At 39.2% G+C, this 26,718-nt stretch overlaps 4 protein-coding genes across 6 annotated transcripts in view; all 4 read right to left on the bottom strand.

The window, feature by feature from the left end:
• The window catches only part of kmt2ba (lysine (K)-specific methyltransferase 2Ba), a 31,226-nt gene extending 29,590 nt beyond the window's left edge, over positions 1-1,636 (bottom strand). Inside the window, exon 1 of the mRNA XM_040121881.1 lies at positions 1,334-1,636. Within this exon, the coding sequence (XP_039977815.1) occupies positions 1,334-1,636 (303 nt within the window). The remainder of the gene's footprint in view (positions 1-1,333) is intronic.
• A 1,814-nt stretch (positions 1,637-3,450) lies between these two features.
• LOC120786007 (oocyte zinc finger protein XlCOF7.1-like) lies at positions 3,451-6,164 on the bottom strand. Of its 3 annotated transcripts, none has more exons than XM_040121064.1 (5): positions 6,103-6,164; positions 5,455-5,607; positions 5,180-5,295; positions 4,834-4,977; positions 3,451-4,709 (listed from the first exon to the last, which is right to left on the bottom strand). In XM_040121064.1, exons 2-5 carry the CDS (start codon positions 5,552-5,554, stop codon positions 4,023-4,025), a joined length of 1,047 nt encoding a protein of 348 aa, XP_039976998.1. In that variant the 5' UTR covers positions 5,555-5,607; positions 6,103-6,164; the 3' UTR covers positions 3,451-4,022. The 3 variants fall into 3 exon arrangements, with proteins under 3 accessions (XP_039976998.1, XP_039976997.1, XP_039976996.1); XM_040121063.1 differs by having other exon boundaries at positions 5,455-5,589; positions 6,103-6,162; XM_040121062.1 differs by lacking the exon at positions 6,103-6,164 and adding an exon at positions 5,677-6,076 and having other exon boundaries at positions 5,455-5,589.
• Positions 6,165-6,707: 543 nt separating this feature from the next.
• ndufv1 (NADH:ubiquinone oxidoreductase core subunit V1) lies at positions 6,708-12,295 on the bottom strand. The gene is made up of 11 exons (XM_040120973.1): positions 12,206-12,295; positions 10,837-10,946; positions 10,659-10,741; positions 10,230-10,400; positions 9,351-9,534; positions 8,608-8,797; positions 8,185-8,397; positions 7,639-7,805; positions 7,463-7,544; positions 7,169-7,314; positions 6,708-6,955 (listed from the first exon to the last, which is right to left on the bottom strand). Exons 2-11 carry the CDS (start codon positions 10,939-10,941, stop codon positions 6,878-6,880), a joined length of 1,419 nt encoding a protein of 472 aa, XP_039976907.1. The 5' UTR covers positions 10,942-10,946; positions 12,206-12,295; the 3' UTR covers positions 6,708-6,877.
• A 2,271-nt stretch (positions 12,296-14,566) lies between these two features.
• Positions 14,567-25,335, bottom strand: hcn3 (hyperpolarization activated cyclic nucleotide-gated potassium channel 3). The gene is made up of 7 exons (XM_040121800.1): positions 24,921-25,335; positions 19,810-20,239; positions 19,512-19,673; positions 18,066-18,284; positions 17,379-17,525; positions 16,102-16,342; positions 14,567-14,977 (listed from the first exon to the last, which is right to left on the bottom strand). Exons 1-7 carry the CDS (start codon positions 25,043-25,045, stop codon positions 14,775-14,777), a joined length of 1,527 nt encoding a protein of 508 aa, XP_039977734.1. The 5' UTR covers positions 25,046-25,335; the 3' UTR covers positions 14,567-14,774.
• Between the last annotated feature and the right edge of the window lie 1,383 nt (positions 25,336-26,718).

Genomic DNA, 26,718 nt, shown 5'->3' on the forward strand with positions numbered 1-26,718 from the left:
AATTAATTTGCAATAGTTTAGAAAACTGATTAAGTTATTCATCAAGCAACAGTTCCAAAAATACTCTAGTTCCAGCTCCTCAAATGTGAATAGTCGGTGCTTGTCTTTATCTCATATCGTTGTGAACTGAATATCTTTGGGGTTTTGGACTGCTGATTGGACAATTTTGAAGACTGAGAACTTGTTATGGAATTTTTTTCACTGTTCGCTGACATTTTAAAGATCAAATGATTAATCAATAGTGAAAATAACAGTAAGTTGCAGCCCTAGATTCTAGCTTTTACCACTAACTACAAGGAGAGCAGAGCTGTGCAAAGACCATCAGGTTAAATTTTCATATTGTACATAAAAAGGTATTAATCCACATTGTTTTAACTTTTTGACTATATTTCTAGGCTTTTGTCAGTGTTTAATATTCAAATGAAAGTTAAATAAAAGTGACATAACAGTGTAACTGTCACCTAGGGATAAATTACTCCAATACTGCAACATAGTCAGTGCCCCTGGACCCTCTCATACATGGCAATTAACAAGCCTTGAATTCATGAATGCCAATCTATAATATCGGCAGATGGAACGAAACTTGCAATAACCCGCAAGAGAAGTGTGCTTGCAGAAATTGTGTTGCAGCATGCATAGCATTAACAGGCAAATCTACTCTTTTTTTTTTAACTGGACTGACTCCGTAAATTTGAGTAAAATGGAAAAGCCTTCTTCCATATTACCTTTTCATCAACTTCAGTATTGAAAGGGAGTGATGCGTGTTTGTAAACATGGATCGTGCAAAACTTAAATCTTATTTTTTTAAAAAAGGTACAGGACAAGTTTTTTCAGAGTATGACCCAAATTTAGCTTTGTGATTATGACCTCTAGATAGCGTTTCTGTCTGTTTTCCCGTTGCACTCCACGTTAAGATGACGTTAAAAACACCGAGCAGTCAGCTGACAGCTCCGACGTAGAGAGTGCGTTCCCTAAGTTATCAGCAGCGACGTTTTATCTACGACGAGATCTCTGTATGTAAGGCTGTTGCAATTTACAGCTACTTCAAAACAGACTATGAATTAATAATATCTGCAGAAGCAATCAGACTGTAAATATTCACCAATCGACCACTCCGAAGCATAACCTGCAGGCAGACGGTTGGCTACAATGCCCCATTAGTGTTTGCAAGCTAAGTTACCGCTAACTAGCTCTACGTTAGCTTAAATACTTTTAGTAAATAGCAAGCAAATTGTTGTAAATATCGTTTTTTTTTTTAAACAAAATGGCTTTATGTGCCCCATTAGGTGCATTGTTACCCATATAGTTTACATGCTATGGTTAACATATTCACCTCCTCACTGTTGCTGGAGTCGAACCCCGCATCTCTCTGCCGCCTGTGCTTCTCCGCCACCCCCAGCAAGCGCAGCAGGGACGGGTCCTCGCTCAAAGCGAGCCCGATGTTTACGGGCCTCGGCCCTCCGGCAGCCAGCTCCCCGTTGTCCGAGCCCAACCTTCCGCGTCTGGTACGTTTCTCCGACCGCAGCCTGCTGCGAGCCGTGCACGGCCGGCCCGGGAAACGAGCCCGGGCCGGTGCTTGGGTGCTCAAGCCCGCGACGGTAACGGGAGATGATAATCCGCCTCCCGATGCCGCCATTATTTAATACAACAACACGGACGGCGCGCTGGCGGAGGGACACTGTAGCGACGTGAGAGGAAAGATGGACCGCTCCAAGGCAAAGGCGCGAGATAGAAAGGAACCACAGGAGCATCATGGGAAAACGAATTTCGCCGGCCTGGGACGACCCCTGTTCGCCACACTGGGCGATTTCGTTTGCGTAGAGCAGCTTTTCAGACCTCAGGGCCCCCAAAAGCCCCATGTTTGATTAATCACTAATTTGTTAGAAACCTGCACCACTAGAATACAATATCAACTATGGCAGGTCTTCCATCCTCCATCCTTTGGACCTCATCTAGTTTTAACACCTAAATTATCTTTATATTTTGCTCATTTGTTTTAAAGTTGTGTTTTTATCAAAATGCTTTAATGTTCGTCTGTCTGTCGAGTATGTGAGACAGTAAACCTGAGGCAAGGTAGTATTATTCTATCACAGGAGTACTGTGAGGCTGCAACCAACAATTATTTTCATCATCAAAATGTTTGATAATTATTTAATAACTGATTAAGGTATAATAGTAGAAAATGTCCATCATTATTGCCTGCAGCCAAAGTTAACATATTTCCAATTCCTTTTTTTGACTGAGCAGCAGTTAAAAATGAAAAAATCTAGAGTTTACTCTCACAGAAAGCTGGAAAAAGTAGAAAATATTCACATTTAAGAATCTCATACCAGTGAATTTTTATTTAAAAATCAGTGTTGCCAATTAATTTCCTCTCAAATGACTAACTGAATTCTCAACCAATCATTTAAGCTCTAGGTTGGTTTCTGGGTGCCTGGGGAAATAACAAAAGTGCCCCATGTAGAGGAGGTTAATAGGGCCCCCTAGGAGGTTAAACATTTGATAATTCTTGTGCATGAATTGAAAATTCTGGAATCCAAACCGCACATTAAGATAGTGCCAGTGCTGGAGGAAGTTTTCAGATCATTTACTTGACTGAGAGTAGCATTACCTCTATGTAAAAATACTCCATTACAAGTCAAAGTCCTGCATTCAAAAAAAGCAGTATTAGCATCAAAATGTAGTTAAATTAGCAAAAGTAACAATACTAATTATGTAGAATGCCCCCCGTCAGTGTTGTGGTATTTTAATATGGTTCACTTGAACTGCTTTACACACTTCAGACTGAGCATTACAGAAGCAAAAAAAATCACATCAGTATTACTGGTAGATTCAGTTTTTTTAGTCATATTTTTCATATAATCATGAATTTGTGGGCTTACATTAATAGAGTATTCCAATGTTAGTGGTTTACAAATCCATCTCAGTTAAGAATTCAGATTAAAATCAAATGAAAAAAAAGCTGATTCTATTATTATTTTCTTATATGACAGAAAACACCATTCCAAAGAATCAGTAGGATTGAAGTAAATTACTTGATAATCAAGGTTTTACATTTGAGAAACATATGTAGTGGGAAATGCAAATACTGTGCATCTGCATATGACTTACATGTGTAATGCCTATTTAACTCTCTGCAAGGCTTGAAAAAAAATAAAAATTTGTAGCTTAATACACAGCAGGCAGGGAGAATAGTGATAGACAACTGTTTATGCCCTTTTTAAAATAAAATAGATTTTAAAAAAGCTAATAGTTTTATTCATCATTATTTTTCTTAATGGTAAGTCTTACTAAGTCATAAGTATGACATACTAACTCATAGTCTAAATAAAGCATATTCAGTGGTAGCAGTGATAGTATATCTACAGGATACTTCATAAATCACATATAAGTGTCTTATAAACAAATCACACGCACACTCTCACAAAGCGACAGACAAGGGCACCACAGAAATGTAAGTATTATTTAATGCAACAATTATTTTCTTTTGGAAAGAAAAATAAGACCCCGAGATTACATCATTGATGTCCCATAATAAAAAATCCTATACACTGGCCCATTTATCGGATTTTGGATTTCATTATGTTTAGGACTTACATTCTCCGTGTAGTTCTCACCTTTATGAGTTTTCCTGAAAATAAAATACAGTTAAATACAAAATATTCCCACACTTGAGGGAGATATAGCTACTCTACAATGAATATAAAACATTTCAGGTACGACAGAGGTAATATGGGCAGCAAAAAGGGCCTTGTGACATGGTTTCAGAGTGGACATAAATCATAATTATGTACAGAGCGGTACAGAGTTTTATTCACAATGTAGGATGTCTCTCTAAAAGCTACTAAAAAAAACAAACCTCCATAATACAATTGTGTTGCATAACCTTGTTTCAAAAACTCTCACCCTAAAATAATCACATAAAAATCTTCTTCCTACACTAAACAGAATATGGTAAGAAATACTCTGACAATCATTTAACTGAATGCTGTGGGATGAAGTTGCAGTCTTTTCCCCATATATTATCTTTTTTCTGCTGCCTTCTCTCCCTCAGTGTGGGTGCTCTGGTGGACCTTTAGAGCACTCTCTCGTGCAAAGCTCTTTCCACAGGTGGGGCAGGTGTATCCAGAGCAGTGAGCCCTGGCCATGTGTGCTTTGAGCTGCTCAGGCCGAGCGTAGCTCTCATCACACTCTGTGCATGCATGAGTCTTGCGAGTGGGAGGCCCATGTTTCTCCCTCTTGTGTGCCCGCAAGGATGCTACAGAAGGAAATATGAGGTCACAATCTGCTTCGGGACAAGGGATCTTGAGCTCTGGTTGCGGCTCATTGGAGGGACATCCCTCTGTTGGAGAGTCATCATATCCTTTGCATCCCCCTCCTATCTCCTCCCGTTTGATCTTCTTGCTGACAACCATCCCTCCGTGAGCTGTGTACTTGGGTTTACGGCCACGTTTTTTGCCTTGCAGTTTAATGTCACAGTTTAGATCACTAGCAAATCTCTCCTGGTGCTGCAGGAGCTCTTCTTCTGTCTGGAAACCGCGGCCACATTTGCAGCATTGGTAGGTGTTGATGTCATCAGCCACTACCGGGCTCTGGGGATGCACTGCAATGCGATGGTTGCGAAGTCGTGAGGGACTGGGGAACAAGGCGCCACAGTCTCTGCAGGGACATCGTCGTTCTATGCATTCATGTCGTCTGTGTTTGTTCAGCTGCATTGAGACATTAAACACTCATCAAAGACGATAAACAATTATTTTATCGTTTTGCAAGCAAACTATACTGCACATCTACAGTGCGAAAAACAGGCTTACATGCAGCCTGCTGTGCCCTCACCTCAGTGAAGGTAAAGAAGCTTTTCCGGCAGTAAGGGCAGCAGAAGGGCTTCTCCTCTCTGCTGTGGGTGGCCTGGTGCTGGCTGAGCTCCTCGGAGGAGGTGAAGCACTTGTCACACTTGTAACAAGTAAAAACCGTATTAGTCTGCAAAATGATGGGCAGAAAATCGGTTAAACATAAGGAAATCCTAACTCAAGCATCAGCAATAGAGAGGAAATTGCAGTACAAAAATGCCTAAGATTTTATGTAATTCAGAAGTAGTGTTGTTGTCTATTTCTAATGTATTGCTGAGTTTGTTTACTTGAAGCTTGACCTGGCTTTTTTTTTTGGGTCTGTCTTTCCCTACCTGCTGCAGCTGCTGTTTGTACTGGTCCCGATGACTCTTCCTCATGTGTCTCTCCTTGGCTTTGGAGTTACAGAAGGTGATGAAGCACTGAAAACACTGCAGACTCTCATGCTGATCTGCATCACAATGAGATGGCAAGTCGATTGATGATTATAGTCAAAACGAAATAGTGGGAACAGATTGTATAACTGCAGGGAACGAAAAGCATGTCCACTGTGAGCAATCAGAATTAGCATCACATCATGTATGAACTATGCATTTAAATGTTAGCTTACAGGACTGCAGAGGGGTGACAACGGGCTCAGACTTGATCTCCGCTGAGGTGGACCTCATTTCACTCCCAACAATGACTTGCTCTATCTTCAACATTTCCATGCTGATGCTTTCACACACTGGCCAGCCACATGGAGCTGTAACATAGGAACACACTGTTGTTGTTTACACACTGTTCGCTGGCAATGTTGAACCGACTACAGTGGAAGACAGCAGTAACAGACCTAAAGCAGGCGTCAAGTTAAACCGCGTACAAAGCATCGGGGAGTTTCGGCTACACATTTACAGATTGGTGGTTGGGCTGATTGAAGGCACAGTGAAATTTGTAAAACAAATGAACGCCCGATTAGAGGGTGGAGTTTTATATGCTTCGGGCAGACTAGTAATGAATTCAAAACAAAACAGCTAACGTTAGGCCTGAGCTAGCTGACAGAAGGATGGAGGCAAGAGACGCTGGTCGACATGCACAGCTAGAACTACAAGTGAGATGATTGTGCTCATATATTTTAACAATATTTTGTGTTGCCTTGTGCTTCCTTTGCTTTTGCATCTGTGTGCTTTAAAGCTGCATCTGTGTGAGGAATTGTGATTAATTTGGGTTTAAGTTTTTGTAAACAATTTTTAAAAAAAAAATGGAAACCATTTCTTACCGTTCGTCGCGTCCCTCTAAATGAAGCCGCGGCGAGTGGTGTGCCCACATCACGTGATACGGGCAAGGCTGCCAACATCTGCATTATCGCGAGATTATGAAAATGCCGCTTTGGTGCACCATTGCATCCTTTGTTGAGTGGCTTACAATCAACCTTTCCTTCACGGCCGACACTTTCTACAGAAATGCAAGTTTTAAAAGGTCAAAACATGCTTTAATATATTTAATTATCATTTTGTAGCTATACAGAGTCTTACATTAAGACTGATTCTTCATCGCTAAACAACAAAGCTTGGAAGGCTTCACCGGCATCAACAATAAAGACATCTTCTATAGCTTATTTTATAAATGTTTTATATGCATTTTATTTTTTTCCATAATGTGAGATAAACCCTGGCTGATGAATGTTTACTATTTTTGTTATGCTGCTGAATGGCTTTTAGACGAAATGACAACAAAACATGACTGTTATGTATGCCTTTCTCCTTTTTTCTATACATAAAGATGGAACAAAAAGACTACAAATAAAATAATAAAAATAAAAAACAAGAGTCTAAACAAGAAGTCTAATGTCCAAACAAGGAGTCAAATGCTAATTTAAGGTTCATAGAACTTTATTGGTAATTTCATCAGACAAGGCAGACACATTAATGCAAAACTTGATGATGAGGTGATAAGACGGCACATTATCTTTTTAAATAATTTGTCAGTGACACAAGCATGGGGTCAAGGGCACATGAGGCAGAAGAAGGTGTTCAAGAAGTTCAAGGAGCTATTTAAGCCCTGGCCTGCTTCTGCTGCTGGTGTTCAGCAATTCGGCTTTCCATCACAGGTCTGAAGTGCCTGATCAATCCCTGAGAACACAAAAGAGAACACAAAGGGAAGGTACAGGTGTTGATCAAATTCTGTGGAAATCTTGAAGGCAGTATTTTGTCCACCCTCAATGGGGGTGGACAAAATATCAGACACTTTCAATGTAATGCAATAACAATTGACTAAGTTCCCTATTGATTCTTTAAATGATCCTTTAAATATGCAAATGCATTCTTGAGAGCATATGTGGTTACCTGCACTGGCCATGCTGCACCATCTCCCAGGGCACAGATAGTGTGTCCCTCAATCTGTTTACTGAGCTCCCAAATCATGTCAATCTCCGCTGGCCGTGCATCACCACGCACAAAACGCCACATCATATTGTTCATCCAGTCCACTCCTACAGAAAGAGAAGAAAAAGGCGAAAAAACCCCCCCCCACAGAATTTAGATGTTTTACAGACAGTGCTAGACCCTGACTGAGACTCATGTGTGAAGCATTAAGGTTGACACTGTACATGCATAAAACGACACTGAAGCAGCCCTTACCTTCTCTACATGGTGTGCACTGGCCGCAGCTCTCATGTTTGTAGAACTCAATCAGGCGTGCAATGGCTCTGATAATGTCAGTCTGCAAAAGAAAAAAAAAATGTATCCACCAATGTAACAGATGTTTCCTGATTTCTTTATGCATGACGAATTACATTGCAGAGGGACAAACTTACTGATTTGTCCATGACAATGACAGCAGCTGTGCCAAGCCCAGTCTGAGCTTGAATGAGGCCGTCAAAGTCCATCAGCACCTCTTCACACACGTTTTTGGGAATGAGGGGCGTTGAGGAGCCACCGGGGATTACAGCGAGCAGGTTGTCCCATCCACCACGCACTCCACCTACAAGACAGATGTTTGTTTCAATTAAATTAAAAAAAATTATAATAACAATGCATTCACTTGGGTTAACTTGTGCTTACTTTAAGCTATCTTAATCTTTTCTGTCCAAGACCTTCTTGGTGCAGGAAAACACATGAAGATACACAGATGATGCATTTGGCTTGTCCTTTTCCACCAGTTTCACCTAACTGTTTTCGGGGGGGGGGGGCTTTATCAATTCTCGCAATCACAAAATTTGAATCATAACTCATGTTATAAAAACATCAACATCTCACTCTATCCCTCAGTTTGAGACCCAAGATGTTATTGTTAACTCAAAAATGTTGAATCAATGAATATGAGTCAAGTAGGCTCATTACAAAATTGGTGTCATGTGTACCTGCATGCCTCTCGATGAGGTCTTTCAGAGGGACGGACATCTCCTCCTCCACCGTGCAGGGGTGGTTAACATGGCCAGAGATGTTGAAGAGCTTTGTGCCGGAGTTTCTCTCTCTGCCAAAGCCCAGGAACCACGAGCCTCCACGGCGACAGATGGTGGGTGCCACGGATACCGTTTCCACATTGGCAACAGTTGTCGGGCAACCAAACACACCTGTAAGATAGGAGGAAAAGTGAGGTAGATGTTTCAGAACAGTTTTTATTTGGCAAGACAACACATTTCCAACAGTAGTCCCCTGTGAGTCAGATCATAATTACTTGTATGTTGAAGAAAATGTTGCCAATGTGAAAATGCAACAGGAGATACAAGCAAAAGGATGAGTAAGATCAGTAATTTTTCTAACTCCCTCTGTCCACAACTCACCCACGTCGGCAGGAAATGGGGGCTTCAGGCGGGGCTTCCCTTGCTTTCCCTCCAGGGACTCAATGAGAGCGGTCTCCTCTCCACAGATGTATGCTCCAGCACCACGCATCACAAACACATCAAAGTCATAACCGGAGCCACAGGCGTTCCTTCCAATCAGCCCAGCAGCATAGGCCTCATTGATAGCAACCTAAGAACAGATATTAGAAATATAATGCTTCAACAGGATGAATTACATTGTACTGTACAATCATACCTTGTGTTGCACATTAACTATTATAGTCATGAGTGTATTTGGCCTCTATTATGTTGAAATTAACCCAATTAAGACAACACAGAAATTGCAATGATGCATATTGCTATCTCAGTTTACCTGAATCTGAATCAGGTCATATATCCGTTAAGTGTAACAGAATAATGATATGTGGATTTTAGCACTTTAGATCCTTCTAGAACTTTGAGAAAAGTATGTGAAGAAATTATTAAATGCATCTTAAAAATGTCCAGATTATTTTGATTAGATAGATTATTTTGTTCCACACAAAATACAGTATGTGAAGTATTCCAAATTTAGTCACATTTTTGAGAGTAATTTTATCTTCATGTACTGTATAGAATACATCTTAAAATTAATTACGATTATCAGAGAGTTTGCAGTATTTTGTGACACAAAAATGTAAAGTCCAATTATTTAAATTCAGTAATTAAGTTTAAATCTCAGGATTCATTCTGTCCATTTTCACCTGCAGGTTGGATGACTCGTTGTAGAACTCTCCTCTAATATAGATATAAGCAGCACGCGCCCCCATTGCCTTCCCAGCGACCAGACAGCCCTCTACCAGCTTGTGTGGGTCGTTCCTCATGATCTCCCTGTCCTTACAGGTCCCAGGCTCTCCCTCATCTGCATTCACCACCAGATACTTTGGCCTAGAGAAAGAAATGAGAAGTGAGTTAAATAGGGTAATTCTTTTTTCCAAAAGCAGCCACTGTTGATGAGTCCCAACAGTCTGAACTTTTTATCTGTTTGGCCAAAAATTCACTGGTGGCTTGTTTTAAAGCTGCACTTGTCAATTTTCTGCTTTCAAGCTCTTAAGTACCAACAACAAATGGGGATTGTAAGAAACAATGTGAATTAATTCAGTAACTACATACTCAGACTTAACTGGTTGCTTCTGAATTGCTGGTCGGGATGGCATTGACAAAAAATAAATTTGCTGCCTTTTAGAAAAACTGATTTAAATGTCAAGCTAATTGATATATCAGGACATTAAAAGAATACTAATCAAATTTCACTTCACCAAATGTTAGATTTGGTTACTTTGTAATTAATAATCAACACGCTGACTGTGAAAATCGTCAGTTAGATCCATAAACAACTTTTAGTTTGGATGTATCACTTCCCATGTCCTAAGATTTCCCAGATAACCGCTGAAAGCAGAAATCAGTGCAAATACTTTGGGGCAAAATAAGGGAGCCGAACACACACTGTTGCGTGGCTCCAATTTCTGGTTTAGACTCCCTAAGACATTTGTATCTTTATATAAAAATCTTGTAAAATGACATGACAACATCAAGCAAAAAAAAAAAAAAGTGTCTGTGCAACTGTCAGTCTCCTCACTGACCTGCCATCGCTAGGCTTGTTCATGAAGCTCCATTTCATGCCAGTAGGGAAACCAGCTCCACCTCTCCCACGCAGGCCAGAGACCTTGATCTCATTGAGGATCCAGTCGACCCCCTTTAGAAGGATCTCCTTAGTTCTGTACCAGTCACCACGCTTCAAAGCCCCCTTCAGCCTGAAGCACAAATATAGAGTAGGTGAGGATTGTGTTCTGTTTTGTAGAAATTATTGATAAAGTTTTAATCCAAAAAAGATTCTTGTTAGGTTAAGAATATGCTGGAAATGGAATTCCTCTTCTACTTTTACTGCTCTGCCCATTATTTTGTAGTGTATAAGAGGAAGAGGAAGAGAAAAAAAAAAAAAAAAAAAAATCAACAAGTATATTATGTTTTAGACTTCACAGAGCACATGAGAATAATATTGGTGGTGTTACCTCCAGTCATGACGGCCATAAAGGTTTGTGAAAATTCTGTCCTCATCTGCCAGTGGCCCAAATGTTGTTTTCTTTGGAGCACTCTAGAAAATTGAGGCAAAGACACACAATATAAATGATACTTAATGCTACCATTTAATTGAGTCATTTAATTTTCAAATGAATATAGGCCAGGTACCTGTGCTGTGCTGTTGTATCGGATGATAGCAGTCACTCCGCCTTGACTGACAGCAGCTGGGGCCCGTGCCACCCCGCTCACTACAGCTCGAGACAGGGAGAGCATCCTTCCTGTAGGGAGGACAGAGAGCAAAATATTGACAACCGCTGAAACAGATTTCTCCCAGAGAGATTAAGACTGGGTATTGACCAAGAGACTTGTTTGATACCAGCCGAAAAATGTCCGCTGCACAGAGTATTAAATAACGGTCAAGAATTCAAATGTCTGGTCAGATTCCTGATCTTGCTTACTTATTGCTTAATCATATAATTCTTGATTTAGGTCAATATTTTGCCAATCTTAGAATGCATTATGTCCAGGCAAAGTGCTAGTACAGCTGCTTGTGTTAAAACAACACTTAACAAGTTTCATTTAACAAGTCTTTCATAAAATCAAAAAAAAAAAAGGTTTTGAAGAAAAAAAATTCATACTTCTGAAATAAGGTATGGGAAAAAAGAGCAAAAAATTAGATATGGTATCGGCATTAGTATAGAAACACTTACACCCAAATATTTAAGAAAGAAAATTAAAGTGTCATTTTTTCCAGTATTCAAGTGGACTCAACAACTACTCAATTTGGTAAGTGATATTCCATAACCAGACAAATGGATTTCTGTTATATGTATTTTTAATGACTATCAATTGACAAGAGTACATATTAGTTTTTAATACCGCAGTCCTGCTTTAATTAACTGTAAAAAAAAAAACAAAAAAAACCCTTGTTGTCATAAATGCCACTCAAAACAAAAGCAGTTGGGTGAAAGCTGGCCGACCCTGGTTCTGTTTTAGCGGTGTCGCATTTTATTTCAACACTATACAGGTAACAAACGCTAAATTAACGCTAGATCACTTTTTGGTGGCAACAAATAGACATTTGGGTGGGATTTTTTTTTTTTAAACCACTGGAATAGCTTTGACAGAGATCTTGTGTAACTTCTTATGTGATGTTGTTATGTCAGAGGTGTTAAGTTAGCTAACAAAGTTGAGGTTCAGTCGGTCCAAACACTCCAGCTGTATCGTTTGAGGTCAACACATTTTTAAATAATCTGAATAACTATTATTATATTTGAACTCTTTTGCCTCGCTTAAGTGTAACAAGAAGAGTACACACTGACCTCCATGCTCATTTTGCCACTGCTAGCCCAGCTTAGCCGAGTTAGCTAGCGGTTAACCTTGTAATGTCAAAATATAAGCAACGGATTCACGGCGCAGCAAGCTAATCTCACAGCGACATCACATGAAGTAACTGGTTAATATCAGCCGTGGCATTAAACGCAATGACAAGGCGAAAGGTTTGATGTAAGCTTGCAAAACAACCAGTCGTCCCTACCTTTTCTGCGTCCCGAGTTTATGAAACCTCCACAGGAAGTAGACGACGACACGGCCCGGACACAGTCATCAGCAACACCGCTGCAGCGATGTGGAGGATTACTTTAAAAAAAGATTTGGTTGCACAACGCGTCAGTGAAACATGTTAGGAAACAATTACTTCATAACGACAGCCTGTCCTTACTCAAGGCCAGTCTGTATGTCATGTAACGAATACATGATTTTAGTCATGTACTAAAATCATATTTATCATAATTAGTTCTACTTCGACCGGCTATAGGTGCAAAATTCTGCACATTAAACACATTGATGCGGCAGTAATAATAACTCAATAATATAATGTATTACAGCTTATCAGCCACAGGGGTATTTTTCTGCAGAATTAATAGTTCTTATTTTGATACTTTACGTACATTTACCTGCCAATACTTCTGTATTTTTACTTAAGTAGTTTCTTGAATGCCGGACTTTTACTTCTAATGTTGTATTTTTACATTGTGGTATTAGTACTTTTACCTAAGTACCCGTATACTTCTTCCACCATTGATTGTCCTACTCTTGAGCACCGTAACTATACAGTTGTTATACAGCAGTTTCAACATTAATATGATATAATTCAATATAATATAACACACTGAAAAAAGCCATTCTACATTTTGACTATTTTAATACTAGTACATAGTAATACAATAGAATGTAATAGTAAATTTAGCTTGGAATACTTCTGTTTCCTCAAGTATAGTTTTCACCTGTAAGTGGAAAGTTTTTTACAATGTCGTACTACTTCTTTTACTTACTTATTTCTCTTTGTGTGTTTGCGCGTGTGTTCAAAAACACTTATAAATAACATCTTTGAAATATTTATATTAACATGACATTATCAGTATGAGGATCATTCATCATAAACTTTAAATTATGAAAAGGGATATCAGCATAGTGGTTAAAATTGCACAGATTCACGTGTTAATTAGTTCTTATTGTATAATACTGTAAAATGGATAACATTTCATAGCCAAGGGATTTTTTCTCTGCATCAAAATTACTTGTAAAAAATACACTGTATCAGTTAATACAATAATAGCAGCACACATATAAGAAAAAACAGATATTCACGTTATTCTTTGTCTTATCAATATTAGTATCTGTTCTTATTGACAGATGATTAGGATATGAACCTATTATTGGTAGCCTACTCATATTTGTTAGATCTTGTTTTGAGGCAAAAACTTTACAGTTACTAAAGAAAACCCTTTCATAATATGTTTTTTTTCACAGCCAAAATTTTGACACGTCATAGTAGGACAAGCACAGGTGTAATTAATAACAATAATTATATTGGATTCCATTTAGCTGCTTTCGTTTGTCTTGTGCATGCTGGCTCACTGCCACACTGTCAGTGTCTTACTGGGACTCTTGAACAGAACTGAGCCATTTTTACTGTTATTAGCTACACAAGTCAAAATATCTGCTATGAAAACGGTCTACAACCTCACCTATATTTATCACTCTGGTTGTTTTCTACGTTGTTAGCCAATCAACGGTTCAAATGAATCATTCTATTTTTTTTTTTTTTTACAGAGATAAAATTGTACATTATAAATCAGCAGCCGATTTGTATCTTCTGACTAACCAACTCAAGGTTTATTTTCTGAAATTAAAATTTTAAAAAGCAAAAAAAAAAAAATTAACTGTATGCAGAAATGAAAACAGATTAAGGTGCATTTTAAAAGGAAAGCGAATAAGTTCAAGTTCTATGTGGAAAAAAATTACACCTAATAATACAGGATGCTAAACTGTAGAGATGCAAAGGTATAGTTTTCAGATGATCTCTTCAATATTATAAAATAAGCTCCAATTGTGAGTACCATGAAATGTGGCAATTTAAAGGATGATGTATAACTACTTACAACCGGCCTCTGTACAGTCAGTTATTACATCACAGCAGCTTATCCTCAGTGAACACTGGTATTAAACCCTCACTTGATGTAACCTGCAGACTTGAGGGATGATTTGAATCAGAGCTACATAAAGCTGTATGATGCATCGCCCAGCTGGTGCTCCTGTGTGCTTCCAATATCCTGTATGACCGATCGGATGGATAATGAAACTGCAGTCCCATGAAGCATACATGTCACTGAAAAATGATTCTTATAGCACTATTTACATGCGGAAGAAGCGAGGGTTGCCATCGGTAAAAAGCACATGTATCACCAAAAATGTAAATTGCTGAAGAAACAAGAAAGTAGAGATTATTTTCTCATAGATGTTCATACGATTTTATAAATTGTACAGTGGATCTAACATGAAACATGTAACAATATCTAACCCAAAATGATCGTGTAGATTATTGAGATTCAATTAACAAAATTAAATTAACTGAAGGTACAACATTTTCAACCAAATGCATCAATAATGTGTCAATATATAAAACTGAGGGTTTCCATCAGGTTGTCCATCGCTGAGTACTAAAGTCAACAGCAATCAGTAAAATATACATTCAAGGTTTCTTTGTCAAATTCAGTCAAAACTTGACTAATATCCTCCTCGAGTCTCTGCCTGTACTGAAGAAGTCACTCTGCTGGGGGAGGCTGATAACTGGGTCTGCGAGCAACCCGTCCCAGTCGGTCCACAGCTACGCTCTCAAAGGCCCTCCTCATCAGAGGATGTTCCTCCAGGACCTCATCGAAACTGTCCACACTCAGGGAGTAAAGACGACAGTAGGTTTCTGCCCTCACGCTGGCGGTGCGTCGTCCCTGGGTTAGCAGGCAGATCTCTGAAACGAGGCACAGAGAGTCAGTCTAACCATTAAAGCAGTAGTTTGATGTACTGGAAAACACACGTGTTCGCCTTCTTGTCAAGAGTTAGATGAGAAGATTGATACCCCCTCTCGTGGTTGTGCAGTAAATATGAAGCTACAGCCAGCAGCTGGTTAGCTTACGTTAGCATAACGACTGGAAACGGGGAAACGGCTCTGTTCAAAGCTATCAGAATCTGCCTATCAGCACCTCTACAACTTGTTATTTTTACACTTTGGCCTCATATTTGTTTATTCAGGCTAAAATTCATGATCAGTATGTTTTACAAATTCACTTTTCTGCCCTTAACGAGGGGCGTTCTTGTTAGAGCTGAGGCCATCAATTGATTAGTTGATCGACAGAAAATTAATAAGAAACTATTTCGATAATCATCGAAGTAATTTTTTTGGGCTTTTGGGAATTGTAACAGGCATTTTCTTGTATTTTTCGACATCATATAGTCCAAATGATTGATAGATTAATCTATAAAATAAATGGCAGATTAATTGATAACAAAAATAATCATTAGTTGCAGCCCTATTCTTATGAGAAGTGGATAAGACAGGTGGCGTCTAGAAAAGATTAAGTTTACCCGAATACTAAACCCTTTGCAATTAATCGATTTCTCGATTAATACAAAAGTAATCCATAACTCTTTAGATAACTGCGTAATCATTTAAGTCATTCTCAAAGCTGGTTCCAGCTTCTCAAATTTGAATATTTGCTGTTTTCTTAGTCGTCCAAGAACGTAAACTAAATATCCTTTGCTTCGAGATTGTTGGTTGAACAATTTGAAGATGTCAGCTTGGGTTTTGGGGAATTTTGATGGGTATTTCCAAATATTTTCTGACATTTGTAGACCAAACAATTGATCAATTAACTAAATAATCAGAGGTTGAAGCCTTACATACAGTGCACAGTGGATAATAAAAGTATACAGATGAGCAATAAATTACGGACCCAAATAGCAGCAGTGAAGTGAAAAGGGGTCAGCGGCAGCTTTGACAGGAGAGCAGCAACATAGAGTTAGCAGAACCACAGAGCCTCTTATAGATTTGATGGGGAACTGTCTGAAGGTTGAAGTCAGTGACATATGATTTACCCCCAAAATACGCTCCATCGCTGAGGCTAATCTCCTTACTGCCGCGTGGGATGATGGTGACAGTCCCGTGCTGGATGAAGTACATTTTCCGACCCAGGGTTCCTTCTCGTATAATGAAGTCTCCGGGTTGGAAGACTTCGAAACGCAGCTTGGTCAGGATCACAGTCACAAAATGAGGGTCAGTGTTCGCAAACAGTGGCATGTTGGCTACTAGTCCACGGCAGTTATAGCTGACTATCTCCTGCATGGTGGGGAGAGAGAAGAGAGAAAACATTCAGAAATGGCCAAAGTGACATTGAGATATCCCTGCTTATTTACTAGTACTACTTTACTATTACTGGATTTTGGTCGATTGTTTGGACAAAACAAAAATACAACTAACAGTTATTTTCGTTATCAATGAATCTGATGATTAATTTTTCATACTATCGTTTGTTATATGAAAACTAGTGAAAAAAATAGTGAAAAAAGTCAATCACAGCTGCCCAGAGCCCTAGGGGGACATTTTGAAATGTCCTGTCTTGTCCGACCAACAGTCCAAAACCCACAGATTCAGTTTACTATTGAATATTACAGGGAGAAGCAAAAAAATCCCCAGATTTGAGAAGCTGAAACCTGGAAATAAATGGCATTTCTGCTTGAATAAAAATGAATAAAACAATGAATCAATGACGAAAATATTTGCAGATTCATTTTCTGTCATTCAGCTAATTGTTTCAGCTTTACACAAGACATTTGAAGATGTCACCTTTGGCTTTAGAAAATTCCAATGGGCATTTTTCGCCATTTTATGACAAATTACAGACCAAACTCTTAATCAATTAATCGAGAAAATATTTGGCAGATTACTCTATAATGAAAATTATTTTTTTTTAGCCATTTTCAAGAAAAATATGTGGAAAAACTGCTAAACATTCCACCTTCTCCAATGTGAGAATTTTCTGCTTTTCTCATTGTAAAGTGAATATCTTTAGGTTTTGTACAGTTGGTTGGACAAAACAAAGACGTAACCTTGGACTCTGGCAAATTGGTATGGTCATTTTTTCACTATTTTCTGACATTTTCTGACTAAACAATTCATTGAAAATTATTGATAGTAAAAATAACGGTCAGATTAATCAAAAATGAAAATAACTTTTTTCTTTAGGCCCATATTGATTTCAACCTTATCGTCCAGGCCTTCATTTGCATCTGTGTGGCCAGGTGTCAACAACAGTGAGAAATAGAGAGAAAGCAAGTAACACCAAGTCAAATCAAAAGTTTAATGAACAACACACCTCTTTGAGTGGATCACTGAGCTCTCCAAGGATGCTGTCCTCGTCAAACATCTTGCCTTGGAATCGCTGCTCATAATAGTCATGGATCCTCTGTCTTACATCTGCTGGCAGTTTATGGAACGACATGTACTGCTCCACTTGCTTATACTGAGAACATTTGAACAAAACACATGGTGATTTGGCTTTCATGAGGATACAATTCCATAGGACTGATGTCAGATCTTACATTTAGTCACGTTTTCTGCCATGTGTTTGCTGAATTATTCCTGAGCACAATAATTATGCATTCATTCTATTTGTTTCACAGGCTTTTTTCCTTTTTAAGTGGATTACAAACTCATTTGTAATGGTCATTGGCAGACAGCAATCCAAAACAAAGGTGCTGCCATTTGTCTATCATCTTCTCTGGTCTTGTGAAAATCCCCTGGAAAGGGTCACAGTAAGGCCACAAAATCCACTGGATAATACACATATTCTCTAGACATTTGGCAAAATTTCACCAAATGAAGTATGAGCAAGTAAGCAAATCTGTGATCTAAATCACGGCTGTGATATTAAACCTCAAAGCCAGAATCAAATTAGCATCCACCTGAGGCTCCCCGGACATATCGTCCACAAAAAAACTGAAGCTGCAGGAAAAAATGTTTCAGTCTGTTAAACTTTTCAACTCAAAGCAGAGATGTTTACCTTCTCTTGATACTGGCGATGTGACGCATCCAGGGACTGGACCAGGTTAGTTGCATGGCCGAGGAACATGGCGTAGCAGGTGGCCCCCACAACCATACTGACCATGGTGAGCCAAACGTCGCTCGTGCTCTCTGGAGGGTGGGCACCGTATCCTATACACAACATGTGACTCATGGCCATAAACAGGGCGTATGAGTACTGTATGTGCCATGTAGCATTCTGAGAAGGGTAGAGTAAAAATGATGGGACAAAGCAATGTTCTCATGAGAGAATATACTTTACATGGTGATGATCATAATTACATTGGCTAAGAAATGCCAGTTGAATATAGTATAAGTGAAGTTTTCAGCAACATTATTTTACAGATAAAGGTTTCCTAATAATTTCCTTTAAGTTTCCTGGGATAAATTTAATTTGTTATCAATTATAAGGAAAATATAAACAGTTTTCAATTGGTGCAGTTGGAATTAAAAGTATAGTTAGACATTTTTGACATTTAATTCACTTTCTTGCCGAGAGTTAAATGAGAAGATTGATACCCATCTTGTGTCACTATGGTAAATACACTATAAGCAACAGCCGTTTAGCTTAGCTTAGCACAAAGACAGGAAACGGGGGGAAACAGTAAGCTGTAATTTTCTAATGAGTGAGATTTAGAGGTGCTGGTAGGTGGACTTGTTACTTTCCGGTCTTTCTTGCTAAGCTCAGCGAACCAGCTGCTGACTGTTACTTACAGTATGTTTACCTTGCAGACCTGAGAGTGGTATCATTCTTCTCATTAAACTCTCAGCAAAAAAGGGTGTATTTCCTGCCAACATCACAATATTTCTTTAATTATTTGAAATTAATTGCCAAAGTGACATAGAGCCTTTTGGTCAGTGCAGAGCCGGTCAGCTGAACATGCAATTCATTTTCCCCTAAGTACCAAATCAGGTAGTTCTTTCTTGGAAACCTCTTTGGAAATTATTAAGAAACTTCCAAGCTGTAAATCGTAAAGTGTTAAAGCGTTAATAAGTTTTCCAGGTTTAAAGGAATCGTTTGACATTTGGGGATATATGCTTATTTCTGTATCTGTCCATTAAAGTTAGCCAGAAGCCAGTTTCCTTAGCTTAGTATAAAGACTGAAAACAAGGGGAAATAGTTAACCTGGCTATCTCCAAAGGTCAAAAAACGTTCTGCCAACCAGCACTTCTAAAGCTCACTAATTAACACGTTATATCTTGCTTATTTAATCTGTACAAAAATCGACATGTAGAAAGATGAAGTTGTGTTTTTAGAGGGGGTTATATGCTGGACTATTTTTGTTCAGGTAGCGACTCATGGACAAATAAACAAACAAGAAATAACATGTTAACTAGTGCGTTTCAGAGGTCTACATAGGCAGATTTCTTTACTTTTGTAGAGACTTAGTATATATTTAACTATATTTTGATGACATGGACTCACCACCATATTATTTTTGGATACCCAGCAGTCTGGAGGAAAGTCCTGCAGCATAGGCACCATAAAGGTCAAGCAGCCATCCCAGTGACACAACAGCAGCATCATGCCAATCAAGTTTACGATACGCACCACTGCACTGGCAAGGTCATAAGTCATATGGAAAATCTGAAAGAGGGAAAGTTGTATGGAGGAAAAAAAACAAAACAATATTACACTGGACAGATTTTGAATTTCTCATGTGCACTGCTATGTATCTAATAATTTTTCTAAGCATATGCTCTCTTCCCTTCCTTTTCTTTACCTCTTCCCACTGGTGAATGTAGCGGATGAGGCGAGACAGTCGGAGAAGACGCAGCAGACTGAGGATCTTGGTGAAGCGCACAATGCGGAGTGCGCGGGCGGTGCGGTACACGTCAGATGACTCGTTCCGGGACTCCAGGTCAACGATGAGGAAAAAATAGTCAACAGGAATGGAGGAGATGAAGTCCACCAGGAACCAGGTGCGGAGGTAATGCATGCGGATCTCTTTGGGGTCCAGGATGATGTGGCTGTCCTCTCCCAGGATGCCGGTGCGGAAGTTGAAAACCAGGTCCATGAGGAACAGAGTGTCGGAGAGGACATTAAAGGTGATCCAGGGCATGGTGTTCTGGTCCTCAAAGAAGGTGATTCCCCAGGGTAAAATCACCAGATTACTCATCATCAACAGGAGCATCACGATGTCCCAGTAAAACCTGGACAGAACAGGAACAGTGGAAGGTTGAGGTTGTGCACATGTAAACCTTTGAGCATTTCATTTGTGTTTACTTGTACAACTAAACCCAAAACCATTTTCAACTAGTGCTATATAGAGACACAACTGCACATTTGTACATCCGGTGTCCAGAATCTTTTGGTCCTCACTGGATAGGAAATAACACAAAGCTGGGGAGTAGACTGCTCACAGATCATTTTTTCTTCACAGTAAACAAACTCTGGACTGAATAGGATGGAGTGCAGATTAAAAATGTACGTTTTGCTACTTATTAATAAAATAATAAGGGTCACACTCTACTTGAACTCTTTGTAAAGATGTGACGCAACAGAAGTTGATAAATGGTATTTGATGCAAAGCTGTGCAGTTCTGCCAAAGGTTTTGATTCTCCATCTAAAGAATGACAATGTGGGCATATTATATAAGTTCATCGATAAAAGACAACATTTATAGAAGCTTAGAGGGATATAACTAAAAAAAGAATCATATATTTCTATACAAAACATGCAGGTTAACAATTCTGTAGTGCAGTGTAAATTTTAAAAACTTTAAAAGCTGAGTATTAAAAAACTGAATGGCTACCTCTATGTTTGTGGAAAAATTAAGATTGTGTTTACACCTGTGGTAACTGAAATAAGGGGTATATGTGCAAAGCAAATAGCTTACAAAGTTACAGACAACACTATAAAAGCAGGAAAATGTCCTCTTACTAGTTCATCCATGGTTTTGATATATACATAATTGGGTTTGTTATAAAGACCAATGATGTGTGAACGCTGCATAAGCAAAATGAAACATGTGTTCTAGTGCTGTTTGCTGTCTTTAGTAGGCTTCTCCTGTTGACATTACACCACCTTTGACAGGGCTATCCCTATGGCAAGCATGAGGCTCATACTGAATATCTGTTCATATGATGATGAATTTTTAGGGTCTTGTGGTATCAACCAAATGGCATGTGTTTTGCTGCAATTTATATTGTATTCACTAGATACTGAGACACTACTCTGCCGTAAAAGGGTGACAACCATTTTTAAATCACTTTCTGAGAGGGAAGACTTGTTGGCCACTGCTAGTAATTGTAGCTCTTCCTGTGTCATTCTGACATGAGTGACTTTTGACGCAATATTTGGCATCTAACATGTGAGACTAGACATTACAGGAAAATACATATAATGTACAAGACCACAGTTTGTTTACTGCAACATGGTGTATGAACTTGAGCATGTTCCGTGTTCAGGAGGAAATTTCATTCTGACATTATTGCTACTCAAGACATTTTCCAAAATGATGATGTTTTTATTGAGCTGAGCAATTCGCAAAGACGCATGAGAGACGTTGGCAGACAACTAAATTAAAAACTGCAGAGAAGCAGAGAAGAACACAATGCCACTACGTGCCAGTGACGAACAAACCAAATGCAGCTAAATGTTACCATGGATACTTGTATTGTGCAGTGCAAGCAGAGAAACATGCAGAAGATAGGAAGACAGAGAGACCGCAAGTGTTGGTCAAAAACTCTCAAAAACTTTGATGAAGAATAATGGAAATAACATTTTCGCATATCCCGTAGCACGTTGGAATGTGTGCTTCAACTTGTGGAAGACGCCCTAAAGCAAAAAAAAAAAACACTCAATATCAAAAACCGATTGAACCTCCGTGGAAAATGTGAGGTAGATCATCTCCAGAAGTGGTCTGGTTAATCCAATCACATCCGGTTCACAATCTGCTCTGTGTGCATTTACACCTGGCATTGACATGCGTTTTTTTCCTCATCCAGATACAGAATGATACAGAATCAATTTTGTAACTTTCCAATCATTCTGTATCCGGAAAGTTCGAGAATTTTTAATTTAAGTCAGAGAATTTGAAACAGTCATCAAGGTGAACTGAATTTATCCAGTCAGGTGGACGGTGTGCAGTCCAGGGAATAACCCATTTCAGAGTGACCCTTATTCCCATAACAGCTTCTGTCACAGGAGGAACCCCTCTCATTAAAAATGCATGGTGTTTACCTCATCAGGCTCAAGATACTATCAAGAAAACAATGTAGAAAAGAAAACATCACTACCAGTGGAGACTACCACTACCACTGTCTGGCCTGTGATGTGTAGTTTGATGCTTCAGACATCGGAGTGCTGAAGCCCAGACATCTGTGCTGTACACTCATCACTGTCTGATTCATGTCATACGAGTCCCATTTTCCTATAGGTCTCCAGTGTCCTGTTGTACACCACGAGTACAAGGTTGGGTTTCCTTAAAGCTTGTTTCCATGAACCAGAACCATTTTTGATAACCGTCACAGCTTGGTGATGGCAATATGAACCCTGTGAGAAAACAACTTTCTTCTTTAGCTGGACAGAGTGGATATAAAGGGATAGATTAGTTCCTCATTCTTATTCATGTTTATCCCTCCATCAATCTCTTGCGTCCGTGTCCTCTGTGTCTGCACGCTGGTTTACATGACTACTTATCATCTCCTCTCATGTTGTAACAGATTAGTGGTTGCCTGCTGCTAATAACTCCGCCAAAGACTCTGGGTGGCATTATAGCTGTTTATTTGAAGTGAGTGCATAGTGTATATATGTATGTGAGTGTTTGAGAGAGAGGCCGAATTAATCTGTTGTATCAAAACCTTTTAGACAAGCTATTAGTGTCAATGGGAGTGCAACAGGAATAGAAATGTGGTTGTTTGATAGCATTTTATGTTGAATCTGAATCCAGGATTGAATATTCTCATCAACAAAGTTTACTTTATTAAAGCAACAGAAGTTATAAAAAATTAAGAACTATCATGCAAAGTCCAACATTCAAATAACTAAAATTTAAGTTCTGCCCAATAGGTTACAAATTAGCCGTTAAGATAAACGACCACCTGCTATTTTTTGTCATTAACCTTTTTAGCCAACCTAGTGGCGTGGCTCCCGCATGGCAATGAGTGGGTCCACCACTTGGTCCCGACTTAAATATCTCAAAAACTATTGGATGTCTTGTCATGAAATTTTGTACAGACATTCATGGTCCCCAGAGGATGAATCCCCATATCTTTGGTGATATCCTGGTTTTCCCTAGCGCCACCATGGCACTTAAGGTTTTGAGTGAAATGTCTCAACAACTATTGGATGGATTACCATAAGATTTGGTACAGACATTCACGTTTTCTACAAAATGAGAACCATTTTGATGATTTCCTTACTTTTCATATAGTGTCACTATAAAGTCAAGACTTTGATTTGTCCCATACTTTGATTTATGACCCAAGTATTTTTAATACTAAAGACATTTCCTTCAACCTCAGATGAAATTAGCATTTAGTGGTAGTTTGCAAATTAAAAAAGCTATGATAGTAAATGTTACACCTGCTGAACATCAGCATGTCAACATTATGATTGTGAGTGTTTAAGCATGTTGACATTTGCATTTAGCTCAATACAATGCTGTGCATTGTACTTGCAATCTGCTGATAAAAACCATGTGACACCGCCAACAGCTCCAGAACAAACCAGTGAGAGGACTTTAAGTTACTTTAAGTTATTATGTTGACAACCTTACAGTTTTGTACATTGATCTTCACTTAAAACAAAAAAGAGAGGAGATAAGGATTTGACAAGAGGGGTGTTGTAGTGGCCTAGCAGTTTAAACACAGACCATATACTCTCATCACATGCATGTTACTTTCCTTCTCTGTCTCCCCTCATTTCCTGTCACTTAAATATTCTGTATATAAAAATCCAATAAATGGGTAATTATTCTCTCAGATTAACATATTTGGTTATTTTGACCCACTTTGAACTGGATTCAAAATGAAAAAAAGGAACCAACTATCTGACCTTAACCCCTAAACAGTAAAGTTAGCACCACAAACATGCTGTTTCAACTCATCCATTTTGAAGAGGAAGTTGGAGCATAAGGTTTAAGGATAGCAGGCGTTTGATAATCCCCCTTCAGCTGTTTGTGTATTATTGCATAATAGAGCAAGATTGGAATTATAGAGATTCTTATGGTCAATAATCCCTCTGCACTGGTTTATCCTCTCTGTCTGGCATAGGCCTGATGTTTAAAATTGTTTAAAATTGATGACGCCTATTATTAGTGACCACACAGATGGATAGCTAGGGCATCACTGAACTGTTGTTCAGCCCCAAAAGCTGAATGATCTGGCAAATCCTCCAAAAGTGAGACAAAACTATAGAAAGAAATTACTGGATGTTTTTCAAATTGAACACATTGGATCACTTAAATTATCGGGATCAATGAATGTAGTTCTCCCTCTTCGTAAACAGGGATAGAGGGAGTCACAAGGGAGTGGTATCATTAATCCAGATGATCTTGTCCTATATACTGTATCACTAATCAAATCCTTTCATCGCCTTATCATGCTAGGAACCATGACATCAGCTGCTGTACTGCAGTCTGTCCTTGGAAAAATCGGATCGGGGCATTCTATCACAGACTCTCTAGCTAGAAGAAAATTGGATGCTTTCGAGGATAATTTTATGGAAGATCAATGACAAATTGGGTAATATTTTGTTGGGAAAAAGTTACATGTGACATGTGGCCTCACCCATTCTGCATTTCTGTCCATTTTCTGCAGAAATAATTTTTCCTACAAAAAACACTGAAATTAGGAGGAAATGCTGAAGACAACCTGCCCTCATCATTACCTGAAGTCACTGTAGGGGTGGATGATCCACACTCCAAAGCTCTTGACCCTGGCTTGCTCAGCAGCAACGCCCTTGTGACTTCCAAACATGCGCAGGGAGAACTTGTTCACCCCGGGCTGCAGCATGGAGCCAAACTGCCTCTGGAAGTAGGTGGACTGGTCCTGTGGGGGGTCGTCACTTTCTCCTTCATGCTCCACGTTGGTGTCCAGCAGGCCGTCGGGGTCGGCTGTATAGTCATCATTGTGAGTCTTGACCAGGGAAAAGAGTGTGTTTGTCACGTCGCTCCTCTTGTCTGTCTTCGGGGAGGGGGTACCAGGGGGGCTTGTCCTCTGGGAACCACTTCTCCATCTTGAGAAGCGGAGGCTGCTCCAGCTGCAATATCTGGGTGTCTCCGGTTTGTGAGTCGGGCTCTCACTGATGCCTCTCTGGTCGTCTGTATTCTTGGAGGGGCTGGTCATTTTTAAACCTTGCATTTTAGACTGAGCAAAGCAAAGAGGGCTCTTGTGTCCCTATGATTGGCTTGTGGGGGCCTGATTACAAAGTTCACTAATTAACCAAGTTTACTGCAGATGCCATTTTCCATCTGATATCTGCTACTAATGTTAACTTCCTTTACAGAATTAAATACCAAATTTACCCCAAAAAACAACAAATTTATACAAGATGGACAACTTTAAAATAGATTAGCCAAACTTCTAAATGCCATGCAGTAACTATAGTTTAAAACACAGAATATCTTCAAGTGACACCACAGCAACTAAAAATACCATGATTATTTTTAGGAGGTCACTTTTAGCTCTCTACTGAGTCCAGCATACACTATGCAGGTATCTAAATTAATAATAGAAACAGTGGTTTTCCTCACACCAGTTCTCCCACTATAAAGCCATAAAAAGTTGCACCGTCCATAAAAAAAAAAGTACTCTCCTGAGGTGATTGAGGTCTACTCCACGGAAAAATGGAAAATTTCAGCTTCAGATGTTCTGTGTCCGTCTCCCGTTGGACCATGAGCGGACAGACGCAAATTGACAGGGAGGGATCAGTAGCACTTCAATAATCTGCTTGTTGGTATAACTGCGTCCATTCACCTCTCTCCTCCTCCTCCTCCTCCCTGCCCAGGAAGTGCCCTCCCTCCCTCTTTAAACCGAGACGGAGCGGTGATGCGGGTCAAGTTGCGGTGCCGCGGTCAGGTCGGGCGGCCTCCGGGTCAGCAACGCCCAAATATAATTAATTACTCATTACTGTTCAACCCCGTTCCGGAGGGAGGACGACTACTGTTACTACCATTATTATTCGGTCCTCTTGAAATATTAAATGAATCTATCTTTAAAAAATATCAGAACCCCTTAAAATGAGTTAAGGTAGAATCACTGAACATGGGAAACATGTATGTTTTTTAATGGATAACTTAAAAGTCTGGCCAAAGGACAAGTGGCAAACGCTGACAATTTACAGTCATGATGATCAATTTGCACTGACTCTGTCAAAAACCAATTAAAAACGGTCTACATCAGTAGGCTAATTTTATATTTTTTTCAGACCACCTAAAACTTTTTTTTTGTTTACTAATATAATGGATTATGCAAGAAAACAGTACAGTAGCTTTCAAACCCCTTTATTTCATAGTCAAGGGCTAAAAAAAGAGTAATTGTGCAACTTTAATCACTTTAGTGTAGGAAAAGTTATGGAGTGCATTCAGTTGTCATACTGAATAGGCTTTAATTTATGGGCAAGTAGCATTCAGGAGGTTTTTAAGAGCTTTTCTGCTGAGGAAAGCCGCCTGCTGTGGCTGAGGATG

The sequence above is a fragment of the Xiphias gladius genome, chromosome 24 (genome assembly GCF_016859285.1).
Source record: "Xiphias gladius isolate SHS-SW01 ecotype Sanya breed wild chromosome 24, ASM1685928v1, whole genome shotgun sequence".
Taxonomy (NCBI): Eukaryota; Metazoa; Chordata; class Actinopteri; order Istiophoriformes; family Xiphiidae; genus Xiphias; species Xiphias gladius.